We start from the raw sequence: 22,938 nt of genomic DNA on the forward strand, positions 1-22,938 counted from the left end.
CCCCCCCTTATTTTCCTATCCTACTTCAGTTCAGGTCCCTTCAACAATCATATTGAGGACCTGTGCTGGATCAGGTATTATTCTGGGCCCTAGGGATAAAGAGACAAAACCAAAATGTTTTTTTCCTCAAGAATCTTACCTTCTAAGGGAGTAATACAACATGTATACTATTAAATAAATACTACATATATACATATAATACACACATATGTGTGTATAGAGAGAGGAGAAGAAGGAGGAAGGGATGGAGGAGGAGGAGAAGAATATAAAGACACTATCATGGAATGAATCTTCCAAGGGATGGTAGCAAAGGAGAGAATTCCAGGCATGATAGACAGTTTTTGTAAAGATAAATAAAATGTAGAGTATGTGAGGAGGAGCAATGTATAATCAACACTGAAAGAGGGATTGGAGTCAGATTGTGAAGGGTTCTAAGTAGCAAACTAAGAAATTTGTATTTGATCTTAGAGGCAATAGGGAGCCGCAGTGACATGCTCAGGACTCTGCATTAGGAGCAGACATTTTGCATTTGCAGAGAATGATTTGAAGACCCAAGATGCTAGAGGCAAGGAGAGCAATGAGGAGGCTTTTACAGGGCAGTAGCCTTTGGGGTCATGTGAGTGAAGAGACAGAGCTAAGAAATGTTGTTGATGTAGAATCAAAAAGACTGGATTGGATAGAAGGATGTGAGGGAGTTTACAGATAAGGATGAAGGGCCCCACAGTTGTGAAGCTGGATGACTAGAAGAATGACGGTGCCCTCTACTAGAGCAGGGACACTGGGAAGAGGGATGAGTTTAAGGGGAAAAATATATTCTATTATGGACACGTTGGGCTTTAGATGCTTATGACATATTCAGGTAAAAATGTAAGATTATAAAACGCTCTTAGTTGAAATCTGGCCTTCTGCCGTGCCCCTGAAAATGATAATGATTATAAATACTAACTACAATGGACATTGATTTAGATGAAGTTCTGTTTTAAAAGTATTATATGAGTAGACATATTTGTATATATATGTAAATCCGCATATATATATAAATATACATGATTTTATATACACACATATGTGCAATATACACATGTGTGTATATATGTATATATATGCATATATACACACACACACATAACAACTCAACAACTGTTGAGCCTCACAACAACCCTGTAGGATGGGTACTATAGATATTATTATTCTCATTTTCTAGATGAAGAGATTGAGGCTCAAAGATGATATGTGATTTGCCTATCGTCACACATCTAGCAAATGTTAGTGAGAAGAATAGGAACTTGGGTCTTCCTCTACACAATAGTCTCTCCACTATACCTTATTTCATCTTTATTTTTCTCCTGCTTTCTTTGGAGGTGGGAAAAAAGGGTAGGGGTCAGGGAGTCAGCTATCTATACACATATATGTATATATAAATGTTTACATATCTGCATATACATAAAAACTTACATAAATTATACATGTATACATGTGTATAATGTATCAATCAATACATATACATACATATATAGCCTAATGGACCCAAGTCTCCCCTTTTATTATTAGTAAAGTAGTAGTAGTACTACTAGTAAAGTACTATTAGTAAAGTAAAGTATTAGTAAAGTTTACCTGAATATGTCATAATTAGTGAAGTATTATTATTAGTAAAGTAAAACAAAAGAAAAAGTAAGGTATCATGAATATGAAGAACATTGTTAGATCAATGGGTTTTTTCTTTTTTCATCTTTCTAGGGTATCTCCAAATGTAATGGACTTGTGTCCCATGTGTTTATATGTATGACCATACACATAATGCACACAAATATGTGTATGTATGTATATACATTCACACACAGAAGACCACAGATCTTGAGGTAAAAATGACCTCAGAGAATATTAAGGCCAAATGCCTCACTTTCCAGATGAGTCTTTGGAAGCCCAGCACTGGTAGGTGAATTGTGTGATGTCAGAGATAAATAAGGATCAGAAGAGATATCTAAACCTTGATCCTTGGACACCAACACAAGTGTTTCTTTGCCCCCTGGCCCAATTCTATTTGGGGGAAAATGATTAATTTAGAATCTTAGATTCATAATGGGGACCATATTCTAATTGTATAGTTTTAAAATAGAAGAATTTCTTTTGCATAAGCAATTGCTTTTGAACTCAACCAAAGACCTTTCTCCCTGAAGCTGCGTAATGAATTCTACTTTGGTGACAGGAGATGAAGTCACAGACACAGAGATCAGGGCCCTGAAGGGAATGCTGAATGATTTCTACTGTCAGTTGTGATGATTCAGTTTGTAGACTTAATTCCTTTGCACACTTCATCCTCTTTTTTCATCCCACATTATAACAAATGTTAGACTGCATGAATGATTCAGCTTCTAAAAACAGAATGAATGGTTGTGAACAAAGGGTCATTTTCTACAGCTACAAAGCCTATGTAGCGCACAGGAAATATATAAATTATGACCATGTTGAAAAGGGAGTACAGACTAACCAATCAATCCTTCCCACAGGGTTGGGAGACAAGCAAATATTAGTGTTACATGTTACAAAGGAGGAGACCAAGAGGTTAAGTGTCTTGCCCAAGAGTACATACGAAAGGGCATTTGGTAGATTGTGGATTGGAGCTCTTGTCTTCAACCTATCAACCCTAGTGCACATCACACTTTAGAGTGAATGCTTCTCTCCCACTCTTTGGAAGTCTGGTCTGTTTGGATAATGAGAATGACAATGTCTTTCAGAGGCAGCAAAGATCTTTTTTTTTTTCTGCTTGCTAGCTCAAAGCAGAATTCTTTCTACTCATAATACTGCAGGGATATTCCCATATGTCCCACATCCAGCTTGAGCCTGGAAACAGCTTTCTGGACCATCCAGATATTAGAGAACCAGAAATCACTACTCTTCCTCAATGTTGTCCCAATAACCTTTGTAGATATTGGGTAGTAAATCACTGGCATCAAATAAGGAGCTCCCTTTCTTTTTCTCTGTATCTGTTGTGAGAAGGATGCTGATCTGATCATTGTGGAGCCCATCTGAGACTTGTGAGAACAGAAGGCAATCACTTGTGGCCAATTCCACTGATGGTGCAGTATTATTGCTGTGATCACTGCAACATGTGTTTCTGTTATTGGGCACATGCTGATAGAAAACAAAGGAACTGCAATTTCTGTCTTTTGGAACTTGCAGGCTTTGAAATCCTCTGGATGAATATGCAATATTAAAAATCAAAACCACCTCTGTTTTCTAGTCTGATCATAAATCAAAAGACAGTAGGCATTTGTAATTTAAAAAAAGTGAGCTAAATGAAGAAAGAGTTGGGGTATTTGCCCCAAAATACCACTCTGAATTTTTTTATCAGCTTGTAAAAATCTAAAATGATATATCCAGACAAGCTTTAGTTGAGTTAGCATAAAACATAGAGAAAAATACATTCTTCTTCTTGGTCTCTGGATTTATCTTTCATGTAAGGGGTGGTGTAATGGTGTGAGGTTGGAGAGACCTACATCAATTTTGAGCTTCCTAATCAACTTGATCTCATTACAGGGTAGGGACATTTGTATGGAAGCATCTGAATGGAACATACCATGGAGGTAGGCATGGGTACTGGCAATTTGCTGAAAAAAGACAGGGAATTCCTCTGGTTAATTCCCAGTTTGCCTTCAAGATGATTGGTAACTTGAGAGTCAGGAGAATAAACTCTTTTCTGAAGTGCTACTCTTTCCCATAGTCTATAAAAGTAAGCTATTTGCCTGCCTCATTCTGTTCAGCAGACTGGACCTTCATTATGGGGAGGATTTCTCTTCTCCTCTCTGTGAGGAGCAACTAATGGCCACTTAGAAAAGAAACACATGGCAAGCCCCCTGTGTCTTCTCAGGTGACCAGAGCTGTCAAATTCCTAGTGGCTTTTGTTTTTGTTTCCTGTATAAATGCTAGCAAGACAGTAGTCTCCCTGAACAATGTTTTTTTCCTGTCCATTGATAACGTTCTTGCAGAGGCCTGAGAAGAGGCATTCTAAAGGTAGTCTTTCCACATTTTAATGGTTACATTGTTGGCAACCCCAAATTTCAGACTTCCCAAGTATGAAAAATGGGCATCAACTTCAGATAACTGATTTATTTGAGATCACCCAGGTAAACATATGGCAAAACCAGGATTTGAATTTGGGACCTCTAGAGCTTAACCCACCAAACTTTCCACCAAGCTGCTCTTCCTCATCTTAGACCAGAACTGGGCTAAGAAATGTATGCTTGTAAATGTTTAACAACATTCTCTCTAGAAAAATGTAAAAGTATGCATTTTTCTCTATACTTTATGCTAATTCAACTAAAGCTTGTTAAGTTTAGTGTGCATTATTAACATTTTCTGCATCCTTTTCTTAATTCTTGACAATCACAACAAAAACATCAAGCCACAATTTGTAGCATTTCCTGATTTCAGAGGTTTAAATACTCACACTGAAAATGTAACAGCTTTCCTGATCTGGTAAAAACCAATTATAGCACACCACTGGTAAGATACTACATCTACTTAAGACCTTCTTCCTTCAAAAACAGCAGTAGCTGAAGAGTAAGAGCTCCTGTCAAAGGTCACAAGAATTTATTTGTTGGATGACTATGGAATGAGCTTTTGGACCTTAACATGTTTTCCTGTTCTCTGGCTCTGATCATTGCTGTACAGCTGTGGGAAGAAAGGACTTGGCAATGGTGATCCCTCCACCATGCCAAAGTTGACTTCTAGAGTACTACACTTTTACAAGAGAAGAAGAAAGTTCTTTAGGTTGGGTAGAGGGCATAAGGGGAGAATCCCAAGCCTAAGTAAGGTATACAATCAATGGCCTTGACTGGGCCAGAATTCAGCTCTCTGGATCTTCCCTTGGTAGTTTATTTAAATCCTATCGTTGTTACCATTGTAATAGGATAATTCCACTATTGTAGGAATAATATAGATTGTTATCTCATCACCAATACTACACACCCAACTCATTTCCTAAAACAAAATTGTAACATGCAGAAAAGTCTAATTCATAAGGTGATGGCTTTAGAATTGGAGAGGACCTATGGAATTATCCAGTCCAACTCTCATTTTATCAAAGAAAAATCAGATGGCCAAAAAGAGAAAATGATTCGGGCCAAGGTTACATAGGGAGTGTCAGTGCCAGAATTAAATTTTTTTTTGGGTGAGGCAATCAGGGTTAAATGACTTGACCAAAGTCACACAGCTAGTAAATGTCAACTATCTGAGGTTGGATTTGAACTCAGGTTCTCCTGACTCCAGAGCCAATGTTCTATCCATTGTATCAGTTAGTGGCCCCTAAGTGCAAGAATTTAAAACCATGCCCTCTGATCCTAATTCCAGTAATTGCTTATTAAGAATTTGCCATGTGTAGGATGCTGGGAAAAATATTCATAGCTATATTGTGCTTCACATTTTGCAAAATGCATTACATATGTTGTCTCATATGGTTTTCACAACAATTCTGTGAGACAGGTGCTATTATCATTGCTATTTTACAGATGAGGAAACTGAGGCAGAAGCAGGTTAAGTGATTTTTGCTTAAAGACACATGTCCAAGTCAGGACTCAAGTTTTCCTAACTTCAAATCTCCATTCACATGCCAGCTACTTAATAAAGTCACTAATGGCCTCAAAGGCACATAGCTTATATGAAGATACTAGTTCTGTCTTTCCCGCACCAGGATTAGGAAAGGATTCCTGGAAAATTAATTTAATTTTATTTTTTTAAAGCAAGTAACTTGTAAGTAAAGTTAAGTAACTTGCTCAAGGTTACACAGCCAGTTATTTCTGGGTGTGGTGCTAAGTATCTGAGCCCAGATTTCATCCCCAGGTCATCCCCGACACTGGAGCCGGTGCTCTTACTTGCTGAGCCATCTGGCCGCCCCTAAGCAATTGGGGTTAAGTGACTTGCTCAAAGTTACATGGCCAGGTGTTTCTGGGTGGGTGCTAAGTGTCTGAGCCCGGGATTCGATCCCCAGGTCATCCTGACACATCCTCTTACTCGCTGTGCTACCTGGCTGCCCCTGGAAAATTAATTTTAGAAGAGGTTTATATGACATTTCATAAAATCAGATAAAAAGTAATTAGGCTATTTCTCTTAAATAAGAAAGTAGCGATTGATTCAAAGAGACCCTTGCATATAATCATGACCACACGAAGAAGAGTAGCCAAAATGGTCATTGATTCATTTGTGGAAGCTGATGTTTCAGGATGATACTTACTGCTACTTTTCCTTCTGGGAGTTGTGCTGGCTGATCATTATAGGGCATCTTCTTAACTTCAAAGGACACAATAGAAGCAAGTGAATAGGGGTCATTTTTTCTCTGAAAACACAAAAAGATTATTAGACTGCATTAAAATATAAAAATCACAAAGTATAAACTGGCATTCATCCAGCTGCCTATGCTTTTCAAGATGCTCATAATAGTATTACCTTAACATTTCTGTAGCATTTGTAAATTTACAAAGTTATGTAATCACAACCGCCCCATGAGGTGGGTGGTATGTTATTAACCCCACTTCTAGACCAGGAAACTGAGGCTTAGAAAGATAATGTAAATTTCCCTAAATTACACAGTTAGTAAAGCGACTGAGTGAGAATTTGAATTCAGGTTTTTGAATGCTATGCTCTTTTGGACATGGCATGCTCTAATGGAAAATGATGGCCATAATAAAGATAGCATAATCATCAATAAAATAATTTTACCAAGCCCTGTTTCTGTCCCATTACGTACTCCCAAAATACCTCTTCCCCACAATTAGAATGTTTTGACATGCTGATAGCCAAAAGTTTTTTTTTTAAGCTACAGCGAAGCATCTGTTATCCCTAAGGTTTTTTTAAAGTGTTGTTCTTAATCAATCTCAAGCACTTAGAATGGCTCTGAAGTAAGAAGTAAAAAGTGGTCAAAGAAAACATATTTCTAGTGGCTAATTATCTCTGAATGGTGAATAAGGATTAAAAACAGCTCTGAAGAGCTCAGGTCAGTAGATAGTTCATACACATATTGGTTGGTTTTCCAATTAGCAAGGAGTGCTGATTAGTAGATGATGCAGGTAAAAGGCTTGAGATCTGCTGGGAACTGGGAAGGAGAGATGGCCCCAGTTTTCCAGCAGCAGGGGCCACATGGGCAATTCCTTATTCTCCAAGACATTTTGTTATTAACGAAATTTCTTTCTGTGAAGTTGATACCCATTTTTCATACTAGGGAACTCCTAAACTTAGGCTTGCCAAGAGTGTAACCATTAAGATGTGGAAAGACTACTCTTAGCATGTCTCTTCTCAGGCCTCTACAAGAACATTATCAATGCCAAGCTACAGGGGAACCAAAAGGCAAAAAAGGAAAACATTTCAAGAAAATGTGAAATTCAGGGACAGGAGTGAGGATTCCCAATGGTAACTAGCAGTAATTTAGAGATTAGAAATGGCAAGAAGTGTAAACAGTAAACACTTTGGGATGAAGAAGAAACATAATTGACTAAACTTGTTGAATTAGTTGCAGGTCGAGTTGAATATGGCATGGCAGTGACTGTCATTCACTTAAGCAATGCCCATCTGGTTACATCTATGAAGTAGTACAATAAGAAGGCAGGAAACTATCTAAGAAAATATTTCATTAAAAACAGCTAAAATTTAAAATGAAAAAAGTTTGCAGCAGTTTTCAGCAATTCAAAAAACCTCTCTTATTTGGAGTGGTTCCTTTCTTGATTCCAAATAAGAGCTGTTTTGATATATTTTTTAAAAAAATTCAAAAAGCTCTTAAAGATTGATTAGAAGTGGAGAAAAGACAGAACACATCTGTCTGAGTTATGAACAGGTTAAAAAGATATACTAAATTTACTATTTTCAAATAAATACAGTAAGGAACAAAAGCTTCCAGAACTGAAACTTTAATGTCTACTTGGTTATAGCACAATTTTGTTTTTTTTGTATTTAAATGAAACTTTGAAAATGCATGAATTTGTTATCTTAAGTAGGTAAACAATGACCCACTTCCATTTGTTTAAATAAAAGCCTCCTAGTAGATGAAGATAAGCTACTATTGAACCCCATAAAATTGTTACTAGTATTTATTATTGTAAGAATAAATGTAGAAGGAACTTACTGAATTCCTGTGAAATGGGAAGAGTTCAACGTTTCTGAAAAACACTATCTATCCATTCATCTAGCCATCCATCCATCTATCCACCCATTCATCCATCTACCTAAGTCACCCCTAGGAATGGAAATCCTACATTATTTCTATTCAGACAGTTTTATCAGTATTTAATCAGCCCTATAATCTACAATATCTTCCTAGTATCTAAATAAACTCTCCTCCCCAACATTCCTATAATTTAAGCTTATTTCCTCTTTTATTGCCTTATGACATGGGGTTAGGTTATAATACTCTTCATGCAAACCCTCATGCTAGCAGTATCACTATTTAGCCTGAAGGTTATTAATTTATTAATTTTATGTGTGTTATGGTTCCCCTTGGCAGTCTGAGGAAATTAATGGAAACTTTCTTCAGAATAATGATAAGTGCATAAAATAAAATATGCAGCATTACAAAAGAAACCAATTATATTGAAATATAGTAAAAATAATTATTTTAAATTGCTTGAAAATAAATATTTTCAATATTCCCCTAGGTTAAGAATACTGGATTAAACCTTTTATCTTTATAGGATAATTAACCCCATTCATGAGTTGGAAATGATATCAAAGATGTCATATCTCAAATAAGATTTAAAAATGAAGAAACTGAGGCCCAGAGGACAGTGATTAATTAATTAAGGATTAATGTTGCATAGGTTAACAAACCTAAATTCAAAACCAGATTTTAACTTCCAATCTTGTGCTGTTTCCACTATACCATGGCTTTGGGTCTGGGATCATTTTGGTGATTTATCTCCAGGTTCTTGACTGTTTACTGTCTGGCTAAGACTGGTCTTATTGGGTCACCCAATCATGCTCTTAATATATAATAGTTTGAACAACTCTGCCTATGATTTTTACCTCACATAAACTTGGTGGTTGTAATCCATTTTCTAATATATAGATAATTACCTTATAAACCACTCTGACAAACAGTGGAGAAGCTAATGATTCTTATTTCATAGTCTTTTTTAATATGAGAATTGCATTATTTAATGCCCTCTCATTCAAGGTCTGATCTTGTCACTTGCCTATTCAAAATCCTTTGAGATGGTTTCTATTGGCTTATGGTATAAAATCTGAAGTTCTTCTTTTGGCATTCAAATTTCTTCACAATGTCTCCAACTTATGTTTCCAGCTTTATTGCCCACTGTTCTCCTTTTTCTCTATGGTGGAATCAAACCAGACTCCTGGTTGAGAATCAGTCCTACTCAGTTGTGAACACACATTATCCTAATCTCAACCTCCACCTCCCCACCTGATACCTGATTCATAATTAAAGCCATTAAAAAACCAACAAGCTTTTTTTTAAATAAATGCTTATCATTTTTTTAAATTAAGCATTTACTCTGAGTTTAGCACTGTCTTATGTACTAGGGTTACAAAACCAAAGCAAAGTACTCCCAGTTCTCAAGACATTCCATTCTAATGCAGAAGAGAACCATGTCTATTATCCTCATGTTCCTTATATGGAGATTAACCAGAGGGAGCATCTGGAACTCTCTGGGGATCCCATACCTCCTACTCAAGATAACTGCTTTCTCTGCTTCCATATTGCCTTATAACTAATAACTCTCTTTGCTTATACACTACTGTTGACATCACTCAGACTACTTCCACTCAGTCATTCAAACCAAACACTAAGTCTCCCAGGGGATCATTTATACTACTGTCAATATAGGAGCAAATCATCCCAAAGAAATCTACTCTGTGAACTGATATTTTCAAAAGAACGTCCTGATGGTCTTAAGCGGTACGTAATTCACTCCTATGAGAGCTGTGTTCCCAAATGCTTTGGGCACACACTGTTATCTCCTGAAAGTTAATCACCTTCTGAACAAATTCCAAACTTCCTAGGGGTTGAGACTAAGAATTGCTCAACTTTTGTATCTTCTCAGGTAGGGAGTACATTGCTCTGGAAAAGCAGCTGCTTGGCAAATATTTGCCATGAATGAATTAGGGCATGGATGCATCAAAGCACCTTCTTTCAAAACAACCTTATGGGACAGGTAGTTTCTGTATTATTATTGCCATTTTATAAATGAGAAAACTGAAGCTCAGGGAGGTCAAGTGACTTTCTCCTGGTCACACAGCTAGTAGTTGTCTGAGCCCAAATTCCACCTCAGGGTTTCCTGACTCTAGGTCTCCTATAAGTGACCTCCTCAAAGTGAACCTCTCTTTCTGCTAAAATACATTAGTACAGACTAGGTAAGTAATAAATGCTCATTGGATTGGATCAAATTGCTATCTGGCAGCTGCTGAAATAGACCTGAGTTTATAAACTTTATTGGCATTTCAGAGAAGGGAATAGCAGGTCTCTTGTTAAAAAAAAAAAAGTTTGCAAGGAAGACACTTTGGGTGGTGAAACCAGTAGGAACAACACATTCTGACTTGCATGGTATGTAGGGGTCCTGGGCAGCAAGAAACAGGGTGAAAAGATAGCTGGGGTCTAGCTTGTGGATGGTTTTCAGTGTCAGACTAAGGGGTCTGGTAATAAAATGCACTGAAAGTTTTTGAATAGGGAGAGGATAAAAACAGTTTTAAAATGAATTTCACTGTAAGATGCAAGATGGATTTTTTTTTTAGAAAAAGTATGTGGGTCTTTTCAGCCATTCAATTTCACTAAAACTTTCCTAAGGCATTATCCCATTTCTCTTCCTCAACATGTCTTCTTCCCCTTTCTGCCTTTACAAATGAATTCATCTTTAATTTGCCGAATTTTCTCACCAAGAAAATTACTATCAAGGTGAAGTGTTTAAATTTCCTCCACTGAAAGCCTTGTCTGTCCTGCACCAGTGATCCATTGTTTTAAATTCGGCATGGAGGAAATCCTCCTTTAATGGTTGCAGCCCAGTGAAATCCAGCACCTGCCTGATGTGGAAGGGCACATGTAATAAATGTTTCAGATGATTTATTTTTCCTGGAGTGTATAGGGAATAGGGTTTACTTACTACTTTAGATCAGAATTCTCTACCAAATCAGGAATGAACATGTAGCAAATTGGGGAAATGATATAAAGACATCATGAAAATTCACAAAAAGGCACTTTGAAAAAAAATTAAATATATACCTACTCTGATCCTATCTCAGACATATGAACAATTAGACCTTGGATCTAAAAAGAAATTAGGCTGTGGACAAGTGGAGGGGGGGTGGGAGCTAAAGGAAAATGGAAAATACAATTTACTCCCCTAGCTCTGTACTCATATCTCAAAGGTCCCCAACATTTTTGGAAAGGGATCTATTTTTCTCTTCCCTGAAATGATGACAAGTCACAGGGCCAGGGCAATCTGGGCAGATGTTAGATGGCAGCTGAATGTATAGGCCTTGAAAATCACCCGAGTCTTTGCTTTGGGATCTTTTTTCTGTCTCATAGCCATATCTCTGGTAAATACATGGGTTATTGAATAGATTTTGCAGGCTGAGTAGATCCAATTAAGTAGTACTCTCTTAATCATATTCTTTATTTAACAACTATCATACTGGAGTGGGTTAAGGATTAGGGGATTTATTCTCACATATAGTAATTTATTCTAATAACAGCAATCACTGCCATATTGAAGGGTTTTGAAAACTGAAAAACCATCTGGGGTTAATATTCTTTGACAGTATCTTGGCCCATCCACTTGCCTCAACCAGTCATTAATGCTGCGGAAATGCCCTGCACCTCCACCATAACTGCTTCATTTAAACTGAGGTTAGCAGACCACTGGCTGCCTCTGTTATGTACTTTTGTAGAACAATTTTCTGTCTGTAATAGTACATATAAAAGTTATGGGGTTGGCAACTAATAGAGATGGAGACTTTTGAGTTGGGCAAACACCTAGTGTGTGCTGGCAGCTGAGTGTTCTTCCCCACTCCCACTCTCTTGCTTCTTAACTCATTTTCAAGGAGCACTTTATTTTTGACCACACAGCCCATTTATGGAGGCTGTGATTAAATATTCACCATTTACTGGAAACAAAAGCCTTGTGGTCTGAAATAAAAAGCTTAAGCAATTACTGGCAAAACTTTAAACCTTCAAGTAGACTTTATGTTTCATGCAGCAGTCATAGATCCCAAGATAGTCTGGAATAAAGTGAAAGAGAATATTTTCTGGATGGCCCATGGACAAAGGAGCACTTAGAGAATCATCATATGCCAAAATGGTGGTCTACAGATTTTCAATGGGATACCAAACATCAGGTTGGGGAAGGAAGATTATATGACAAAACTAATAATTACAGGATTAGAAAGTACACGCAGTTAAAGAAAAAGACATAAATCCATCTCTTTTGTTATTAGGTTCATATGTATGAAATAAGCAGGAATTTGGAATATGGGACTTTGGGAGCCAGGAGCTAAGTACACAAGTAATAATTTTAGAATCACAGAATTTGGGAGTTAGAAGGCACATCAACCTCAGCTCTCCCCTCTCAGAACCTGATAAATTCAACCAAAAAAATAAACAAAAAAAAGAAACTAAGGAAGCAAATAGAATATTAGAAAGTTATATATGACAGATCTTTGGAGAAAATTGAATGGGAACAGAAAGGAATATACCTTTTCTCAGGAGCACATAGTACTTACACTAAAACTGATTGTCTATTAGGGCATAAAAACTTCAAAATCAAATGTAGAAAGAAAGAAATATTAAATGTATTCTTTTCAGATCATAATGCAATAAAATTATATTCAAGAAAGGGCAGCATAAATACGGATTAAAAACTAATTATAAACTAAACAATTTAGGCCTAAAGAATAAATGGGTCAAAGAACAAATCATAGAAACAATCAATAATTTCATTAAAGAGAATGACAACAATGAGACAACACACCAAAATTTATGGGATGCAGCCAAAGTAGTATTTAAAGGAAAATTTATTTCTCTAAATTCTTGCATCAACGAAAGAGAAAAAGAACAGATCAGTAAATTAGGCATGCAACTAAAAAAAACTGGGAAAAATACAAATTAAAAGTCCCCAATTAAGCACCAAATTGGAAAGCCTGAAAATCAAAGGTGTGATTAATAAGATTGAAAATAAAACAAAACAAAACTATTGAGCTAATAAATACATCTAGAGCTGGCTTTATGAAAAAAAAAACAATACAACAGATAAGCATTAGCTAATTTGATAAAAAAAAAAAGAAGGTGCATCAGCAACCATCTAGTTCAACCCATACAACAAAAGAATACCCATTATGATATACCTGACAGGTGGCTATCCAGTCTCTGTTTGATGACTCTCAATGAGTGGGAACTTACTATTTCCTGAAGCAGCCTGTTTTACTTATAGATAACTATAACTCTAAGGGAATTTTCCCTGACATCAAGTTTAAGTTTGCACCTTTCCAACTCCCACCTATGGATGCTTGTTCTGATCTTGGGACTAAACAGTAAAAATCTAATTCCTCCATCACAAGACAAAGGAGCCATCGTATCCTTGTTGAGTTTCTTTCTTTTCTTTTTAGGTTAAACATCCCCAAATCCTTCAAGTGCTCCTATGATATGGACTCAAAGCCCTCCATCAATTGGGTTGCTCTTTTCTATGCTATTCGGCTTATCTATAGGGTCTAGACTTGTGATTTCATTGCTATAAGGAAATCCCTGGTAAGAAAATTCCCCATTTGAGGTTTTCTGGGCAAAGATGCTGCTGTGGTTTGCCATTTTTTCTCTAGCTCATTTTACAGATGAGGGAAACAGGGTTAAGTGACTTGCCCAGGGTCACATAGCTAGTAAGTGTCTGAGGTTGGATTTGAACTCAGGAAGAGGAGCCTTTCTGAGTCCTGGCTTGGAACTCTTATCCACTATGCCCACATAGCAGTCCCAGAAGTAGGGTGATCCTAAGCATATCTATACAATGTGAGTGATTCAGCCTTTTCATATCCTATTAAAAAAGCCATAGAGCCAGAAAACCAGGATATTATTGAGGGCATATGTTATTTATAAGAGGAGTGTATTCTTACAAAAGCAACTAAAAAATTCTCTATTTTATAACCTTCTTTAGAAGAAACATTAAATGTTGCCTGGTTTTTATGTTGAGGATTTCTGAGAAATTTAAGATCTAATAATAAATGTAGGTCAGGGAAATAATCACATTAAATAGAAAGAATACAATAGCTATTTATAACTAAGTGAAATGCTTGGATTTCCTGACCTGGTTCATGACAAAGTTATAATAAAAATTCCTTTAATGGCAGTGTAGACATTTTCAACATATACCCCACAAGCAAGCCTGTCCTCTCTTCTTTGTTATCTAGCTACAAAGGTTTCCTTCCTTGGTTGTTGCTGTTCATTCTTCCTTCTTGAAGAGGACCAATGGGACATCATGAGGGTGATGACTTGTGCATGAATGAATCAATATACAAATGAGTGAATGATCAAGCAATCTAGTAAGCAGTGGGGCTACAAATACAAGTAAGCAACATGGCTGCTGCCCTTAAGAGATTTTTTTTTCCTATTCTAATGGAGACAACACATAAAGGGAAGAACCAGAAAAGGACTGGGAACACATAGCATGTAGTTTGGAAATGTGCAGAAAGTGGAGTGGTGACTAGCTTCTGGCCAAGACAGAGCAAAGGTTCACCTACCAGAGCCCAAGATTCCAGGGGCAGAGTCTGAGTTCCAGGGGGAGGGAAATGAAGATGTCCAAAGTACAGCTGGAAGGGTTTTTAAATGGCTTGGATATTTTAAGTTTGGTGTTTAAAACTCTTCATAACCTAGTCCTTTCCTGTCTTTCCAGTATTTTTCCCTCTTACTCTCCTCCATGCACTCTATAGTGTAGCAATACTGGCCTACTTGCTATTCCTCTCATGTTTCCATGTTGTTTCTATGACCTTTCAATGATTTGCACAATGCCTGGTACATAGTAAGTTTTTAATAAATGTTTGTTGATCAGTTGATTGGATTTCAGTTTGATAATGTCCTCCTGGCCTCTTACCTCCGGCTTCCTCCTGAAAGTGATGGTCAACTTAGGAATGACAAAATATATAATGTGGGAACAAGGTGAGTTGGTGCGATTTTGGAAAGAAAACCAAAAAACACAGAGAAGGGTTCAAATTCAAACTATCATTTAAGAGTTGGGAGACCTTGGAGAACTTATTTTCCTCTTTGAATCTCAGTTTTGTCATTTGCAAAAAGGTGCTGATACCACTACCAGCTGAGTGTAAGGGAAGGTATTTTGTAAACCTTGAAGCACTATATAAAAATGAGTTATTATAGAATTTATTGTTATAAACTCATGCTTTCCCCCATGATAGCATACCCCTTTTTTGTGAACATTTGTTAAAATTTGTCAAAATTCCAGTGTTATTTATAATACTTTTGTTCTGGCTAAAAATCTCATCCAAGACTAATTAATGCTATCTGCATGCAAAAAGAAAAAGAAATCTATCCTCAAGTGTAAGTTTAGATAAAGAAAGCAAAGCTTTAGGAATTTTACAGCCCTTTAAGGAATTTCACTGAAAATAGTTTAAGACATTATGAATCACTCCAAAAACATGATCAAAGGTAGTAATCCATTTTTGGAAATTTATCTTTTAGATTGTAGAAGTGATTCCATTACTATGCTGGAATGAGGTGGAGAATCATGTCATTACAGGATGTAAGATTGGAACTGATGATAATATAACTCATTTCCAGACTCCCTCTGGAAGGAGAAAAGAGAAGGGCTTGTGGTTTGTGACATATTTGATTGAATAGTGGGTAATTAAAGTATGTGTTTAGTTAAAGCACAAATCAATAAAAATGGGTACAGGATGGAACCTCTCAGCTCAAGCTTGAAAAGCTTATGCAACCTTATCTACATTCTTTACTTTCATTCATCTATGGTCCCTTTAAAAATACCAATATTCTTTTGTTAATGCTATATGGTTTTGAGTCATAGAATACCACAGTCTCCAAAGAATTCAAGTAGTGAGTCACTCAAAGGGCAATGAAGTGATGTATGAATAGGCTGCAGCATATTTCTAGCACACCGAAAACCATATAAAGGACATCATTGAGACTGGAAAGCAATGGAAGCCCCTAATGGGCTGAGTGATGGAAGTGAACTGGTGGACAGCCCCTCTGGTTCATTGGCATTCATGTAAATGATCTAGAACAGGGGTTCTCACTCTTTTCTTGTGTCATTGACCCTTTTGGCAGTCTGGTGAGGCTTATGGACTTCCCAGAATAATGCTTAAAAGGACATAAAATGAAACATATGGTATTACAAAAGAAACCAATTACACTGACATGTAGTTACCAGAAAATCTAAAAATACAGGTTCACAGACCCCAGAGTAAGAAGCCCTCCACATCACTGGGTGGTTCACTTATAGAGGACAGATGGGAGAGTATGGGCAAGAGTGACACTAGATGAGAAAACATGGGTAGGCTGTGATCCACACCAACAGGAGTACTCATTTCCAGGAGATCAAAGATCTATCAAAGTTATTATGATCCCAATATATTAAAGAAAATCAAGCTACAGGAGAACTTTGGCAAGAAGCAAAAGATGTGACTGCTGGGAAAGGCAACACCAAGACAATATTTACATGAGTAAGTCCTTTGGGGTCTTCCATTTGATCTTATATAGCATTTTGAATTAAGTCAAATAAAATGTATTTCCATGGGGACATACAATTTAACTCACATGTGTTTTTTTTTTTTAATGAGATTGAGAGTATACTGATTGAAATAACTGAAGAAACCTAGAACAAATAGATGGTCAAATAATCAGATATTTTAGGAAAAGAAATGTGGCTTTTTTCAAAGGGAAATCCCTAGTTCTTAACACAATAGGGAAACAAAATGATTAAACAGTCCATCCAATTCCCTGTTCATTATTTACTGTTTCACAGATAATCTAAAGCAATGGGTCCACTAAAACAAATAATATGTGCACTACGACCTTACCCTATGCCATGCTTAAAGTCTATGTTACTGAACATATGAAAGGAAAAACTACTTTATATTAGGTCTTTTGGTACTGGAGTGATTGCATTCTCTTGGACAGAGACTAGGAAGGACCTGCCTTGTAGGGAATGCTTTTTCAGAGTGGATAGTGTTATGCCAGGCTTTGCATTTACCTTGGAATATGCTGCATGTGCAGTTCTAAGATGTAACAACACTTTAAATCATAGGCCCACCTGAGATAGGGACAGTTGACCTCAGTTGGACTCCTCAAATGAAATTTCTTTGAAAAAAAATAGTTGCCTGTCTGGTTTTGAAAAGAGGTTCCATGACTTAGCTGTTCTCAGCAATATAGCCATCCAAGACAACTCTGAAGGACTTATGATGAAAAATTCTGTCTGTCCCCAGAGAAAGAACTGATGGTATCTGAATACAGATTGAAGCATATTTTTTCTTACCTTCTTTATTTTTCTTGAGTTGTCTTTTGTTTGTTTTCTTTCACAACATGACATTTTGGATAAGTTTTGCATGACTACACATGTATAACCTATGTCAAATTGTTTGCCTTCTCAATGGGGGTTGGGATGGGGAGGGAGGAAGGGAGAGAATTTGGAACTCAAAGTTTTAAGAAGGAATATTAAAGATTGTTTTTACATGTAACTGGGGACAAATTAAAATAAAAAAAGAAAGAAAATAAATTCTATTTAAAATTCGTTTTGCACTTCCATTACCTGGAGAAAAGTTTGGGCCCATAAACGTGCTCTGACTTTCAGGACTGCACTCTCACCTCCTTCTAATCGTCCAACCATACAAGAGATTTGCAAGCACTCAATGTTTGTGCAATTCTGTAACAAAGAAGTTTGGAGAGATGACTTTATGGATTGCAGTAATGACACAGCTCAATTGGGACATTGCAATTATTCATATTTTCTTATCCATGGATACCACCACTATAAACCAAGTCTCAGTTTAGCAGAAGCAGGAAAGTTCTTTATCCACCAAAAAGAACTGGACACTTAAAACGTGAGATCTCAGAATGCCAAAACTTTCACCAAACTTCTAAGATGGGGGAACCGTGGTACGATGTTGTGATTTTATTCCCTTGGCTTTTCCTTACTATTCTGTCCCCATGAAATCCTCATGGGTGTATATCATAGTAATTTCAAGATGAGGTTTCACATGGAGAATTTCCTGCAGTAATAGACCATAGCTATAGGGATGATTGCGTTGTCTTTGGCTTGTTTTTTCTGATACCCAAAAAGAGTAGTGTGTACATTTACATCCTGCTCAGTTCAGACTATAATGATAATAATAATAATAATAATGATGATGATGATGATGATGATGAAGCTAGTGATAATCTAGCATTTACATAGCATTTTAAGGTTTGAAAAAGGACCTTACAAAAACTGTCTCATTTTATACTCATAACAAACTTGGGAATAAAGTGTTGTTATTGGCCCCATTTTACAGATGAGGAAAATGAGACTAAGTGAGGTTAAGTGATCTACTAAAGGTGACACAGCTAACAAGGGTCTGAGGTTGGATTTGAACTCAGATCTTTCTGAATCTAAGTTCAGTGCTCTGTCTACCACACCTCCTTGCTTATTGAATGAATAAAAAGCACTTCTTACTATGTGCCTAGAGCCTCCTATTCTACTTGAATTTCCTTCTTTCTTTCATCTCAGTTCATGTTTTTCAATATCCTTTATAGGACCCTGGATCCTGTAAGTCTGGATCAAACCACTAACAAAGGATTCATGATAAAAACTCATATTTATATAGTTGTTTAAGGTTTTTAGGACACTTTCCTCACCATTCTCTTTGAAGTGGGTTATAAAAAACTTACTACCCCATTACATTGGTGACAAAACTAAGACACAGGCAAGTCAGGTGACCTGCCCAGTGTGACACATGTAGGAAGTGCTAGGGATGAGAATGGAACCCAGATCTTCCAACTCAAGACTACTGCTACTCCAGTCTGCTTCTCATGGCTATTTTGTGATAGCACCAGTAGAGGTCTATACATTAAGAAACCTAATTTACATAACTGAATGACTGGTACTTGGAAATTAGTTTGTCTTTGTGTCAAAACTACTCTCTCTGATTATAAATCAGGTACTTCTATATGTTCCATTAATTCCTCTGGCCACTAAGGGCTCCACTGATTATATCAGTCACAACTTACTGGATAGTTCCCCTGCAAAAAAAAAAAAAAAAACAAAAAAAACAAAACCAAAACCTAACACATTGAATCCAGATCCCAGCGTTACTCAGTTTCTTATTCTCCATTGGGTGAAGCAAAAATGTTCTTGAAAAGTTGCCTTTAAGATGAAATTTTGGAGGATGACTTCCATTTTCCCTTTGGACTGTATTATTGAATAGTACTTGCTTTCCACATAGGGAGGATGAGGAGAATGTCATGAGTTAGTTCTTAAGCCTGAAAAATTTCACTTTAATGGAACTGATAAAACAAGGGAACCATTTTGGTATAGTCTATATATTAAATATATAGATATATTTGTAAGATATATTATATATATTAAAGCTCATTGGGTAGTTCTGAAAAAGTGAGTATTAAGGAATCAAAGTCTAGCAGAAGGAATGCTAGCCTGGAAGTCAGGAGACTTATCCCAGATCTGTCACGGCTTAGGGTGTGACTTAAGTCACTTAAGTTACTTAGAGTTTTGGGATCTCTATTTCCTCATCTGTAAAATTAAAGAGTTGGGCTAGATCAGTGACAACCTTTTGTCTGGTGAAGTCTATGGCTCCTTCTCATAATAATGTTTTTAAATGCATAAAATATATAGGATGACAAAAAATTCCAGATCTATTGAAATAGTTATAAAAATAGGAAGTAAATTCACAGCACTGTTGGGAAAATGATCGCTAAAGTTCTCACCAGCTAATTCAATCATAATTCCATAGATGTTCTGTACATATAGTGGTGGTGGTGAAGGTTACTTGTACTACATAGACTTTTAGGTGCCAAGAAAATTTCATTAATAAACTTTTAATGAATCAATACATATTACATATGTATTAATAACAACTATTAAATGAGAATGATAATAATACATTTAATACTCCAAAAAAGACTTCAGGCCATAGATCAAATTTGACAAAAATTTATTAAGTGGCATTTCCAGGGCATTTCTCATGATTACCCATGCTTCATAAAAGGCAGCTTCTCCAAACCCAAAGTACAACATGTAGACATACACTACCCTTGAGGAGGTTAGAAGAGTAATAAAATTGGCCATATTCTCTTCAATCTCTTGCTCTGGAAATGAAGGAAATGAACCAGGAATGGAAAATGGCCTTGTTCTCTTTCAGAGAGAGATGGAAGCTGTAAATGTTGTCTATTTGGGGCACTGTCTGCTTTTAGAATCTCTCTGGTCCATTAATCCCCTAGTTCTCTGGTAGGAATTGTGTAAAATGAACTATTCCAAAGTTTTGGAAGTTTTAGTACAAAAATTACATTTTATTATAACTGATAAACATTTATTAATACAAATTTGACATTATGATCCACCCTCCCCCCTCCAGACAGATGTTGGAATTCTGTCCTTTTAAATTTCTAGTCAGTAAAGTGATTGAATAAGTCTTGTTAACAAAACAAAAACTGTAGGTTTTATTTAGCTTTTGATTTCTGAATCAGCTTTGCATAATCACTTTTTAGCTAGAGTTATTCAGCAATTTGACTTGAGGACAAAGAGTGGGTAAAGTGATCTGTAATTTTGTAAACAATAAGAAACAAAGAGATTCCAGAATGCTAATTAGCGCAATCAGGTAATTAATGTGGAAGCAGATGGTTGGATTTTTATACTCTCTGCAACTTGTAAGTTGCTGGGTAGTTTGCAGAAGTAGAAAAACTTTTCTACTGAAAAGTCAAACAAGAAAATTGATGAAGGAAAATAATTTGATCTTGGAGTTGGAATTCAAATTAACACAACTTAGTTTTAAAAATATTGCATCTGAGCAAGGGAAATGGGGGCAAAGGAAAGGCAGAAATTCCAAAGTACATGGCATTTGCACTGGGGCCCTGGAGTTGATAAACAGGTAGAATTTTCCATGGATGGTTTCTGTCTAGAGCCTTGGGGACTGGCTCCAAATAAGGTGGCCATCAGCGGGAGGGGCGGTTGGTATGTGAGGTCAAGGACATTGTTCAGGGATCAGCTGGGAAGAGAGAGGTTAGATAACAGTAGGGACTGAGGGTGCAGAAACAGGAATGAACATTGATTTTGGAAAGGACCCAATCTGCCTGGCCACACCAGAATTAATTATGGTCTCTTTGTATCTTCCAGACTAGATGGGATTTTTCAAGCTCCATTTGGACCTGAACTTGATCTCCTGTGGCTTGCCTTGGTCCTGAATTCTATCTATCCTCTGGCCTTAGCCAACACTGAACCAACAGGTCCGGACCCTAAAAACACTGAGTAGAAAGGGCATTTTTTTCTTTGGAACCTCTTAGTTATTTTCATTTTTCAGGGTGCCAATTTTTCTTGGTTCTTTTTTTAACCTCTCTATCTTTTTCAGTCTTCTTTGCTGAATCCTATCTATGCCCCCAACTCTAGGTGTTTCTCACAGTCCTGTCCTGAAACTTCTCTTCTAACATCTTTCTTAGGGATTTCACTTGCTCCCATTGTTTTATTGATCATTTCTATGCAAAAGACTTCCAAATTTATATATCCCACTGGAATCATTCAACTGAAGGCCAGTTCCAGTCCAGGTCAAATGTCTATTGCTAATCTCCAATTGGATGTCTTTTAAGACATCTCATGTCCAAAGCATGTCAAAAAGGAAATCATTATCTTTTCTCCCAAACTTATCCTTCCTCCTAACTTCCCTTTAATCACAGACACCATGACCTTTTTAGGCAACTGTATCTGCCATCTTACAGTAAGCCTTGGTTCTCCACTGTTTATACAATCAGTTTCCAAATCTTTAGATTCTACATCCATAACATTTCTTGCATTTGTCCCCCTTCTCTTTACTGGTATGCTCCCCATCCTAATTCAAGCCCTTATCATTTTATGGCTAGATTATTCCAAAAGCCTCCTAATATAAGATAAATATCTTCATGCTTCCCCTCTCTAATCCATTATCCAAAAGCTGCCAAAATGAGCTTCCTAAAGCACAAGTCTAATTATGTTACCTTTCTGCTCACAAAACTGAAATGCCCCGCTCTTGTCTTTAGGACAAAATGTAATCTCCCCTTCTTCACATTTATAGTCCTTAACAATCTGGCTCCCTAGGCATATTTCACATTACTCCCACTCACATATTTTACTTCATGGAGGCCAGATTAACTGGCCCGTTTTTGTTTATGGTTCCTGACATTCCATGTCCTATCCCTGTGCCTTCAAACAGGCTAGTCCCCATTTCTGGAATAGATTTTCTCCTCAGGTCTTCCATTTTAGGATCTTTAGTCCCCTTCAAGATTCTACCTGAGTGCCTATCAGAAGATTTCTTCACTTCCCCTACATGTTAGTGATCACTCCTTCTCCAAATTATGTTGCTTTTATATTTCTTTAATAAATTAATATATAATAGATTAAAATTATTATGCAACATTTATATTATACAATAGCTTATATATATATATTTGTTCAATACATTAAAATATTTAACATGTTATTTCCTCAATAGAAGGTAAGCTTCTTGAGAGTAGAGATAATTTTCTTCCTCCTCTCTCTCTCTTCCTTTCTTTTCCCTCCTACTTTCTTTCCCTCCCTCCCTTCCTTCCTTCTTCCCTCCTTCCCTCCCTCCCTCCCTCCCTTTCTTCCTCCCTCCCTCTCTCTTTTCTTCCTTCTTTCCTTCCTCCCTCCCTCTTTTCTTTCCTTCCTCCCTCCCTCTTTTCTTTCTTTCCTTCTTTCTTTCTTTCTTTCTTTCTTTCTTTCTTTCTTTCTTTCTTTC

At 36.7% G+C, this 22,938-nt stretch overlaps 1 protein-coding gene across 4 annotated transcripts in view; it reads right to left on the reverse strand.

Moving 5' to 3' along the window:
* ITGA8 (integrin subunit alpha 8) overlaps window positions 1-22,938 on the reverse strand; it is a 238,191-nt gene that overhangs the window by 34,919 nt on the left and 180,334 nt on the right. For all 4 annotated transcript variants that reach the window (XM_069086246.1, XM_069086244.1, XM_069086245.1 and 1 more), the window contains exons 27-28: window positions 17,751-17,864; window positions 6,230-6,331 (exon numbers count right to left, since the gene is read on the reverse strand). In XM_069086246.1, coding sequence (XP_068942347.1) covers window positions 6,230-6,331; window positions 17,751-17,864 — 216 coding nt within the window. The remainder of the gene's footprint in view (window positions 1-6,229; window positions 6,332-17,750; window positions 17,865-22,938) is intronic.

This window comes from Petaurus breviceps, unplaced genomic scaffold (genome assembly GCF_028583685.1).
Source record: "Petaurus breviceps papuanus isolate PSGF00001 unplaced genomic scaffold, PetGlider_PUasm1.0 178, whole genome shotgun sequence".
NCBI classification, from domain to species: Eukaryota; Metazoa; Chordata; class Mammalia; order Diprotodontia; family Petauridae; genus Petaurus; species Petaurus breviceps.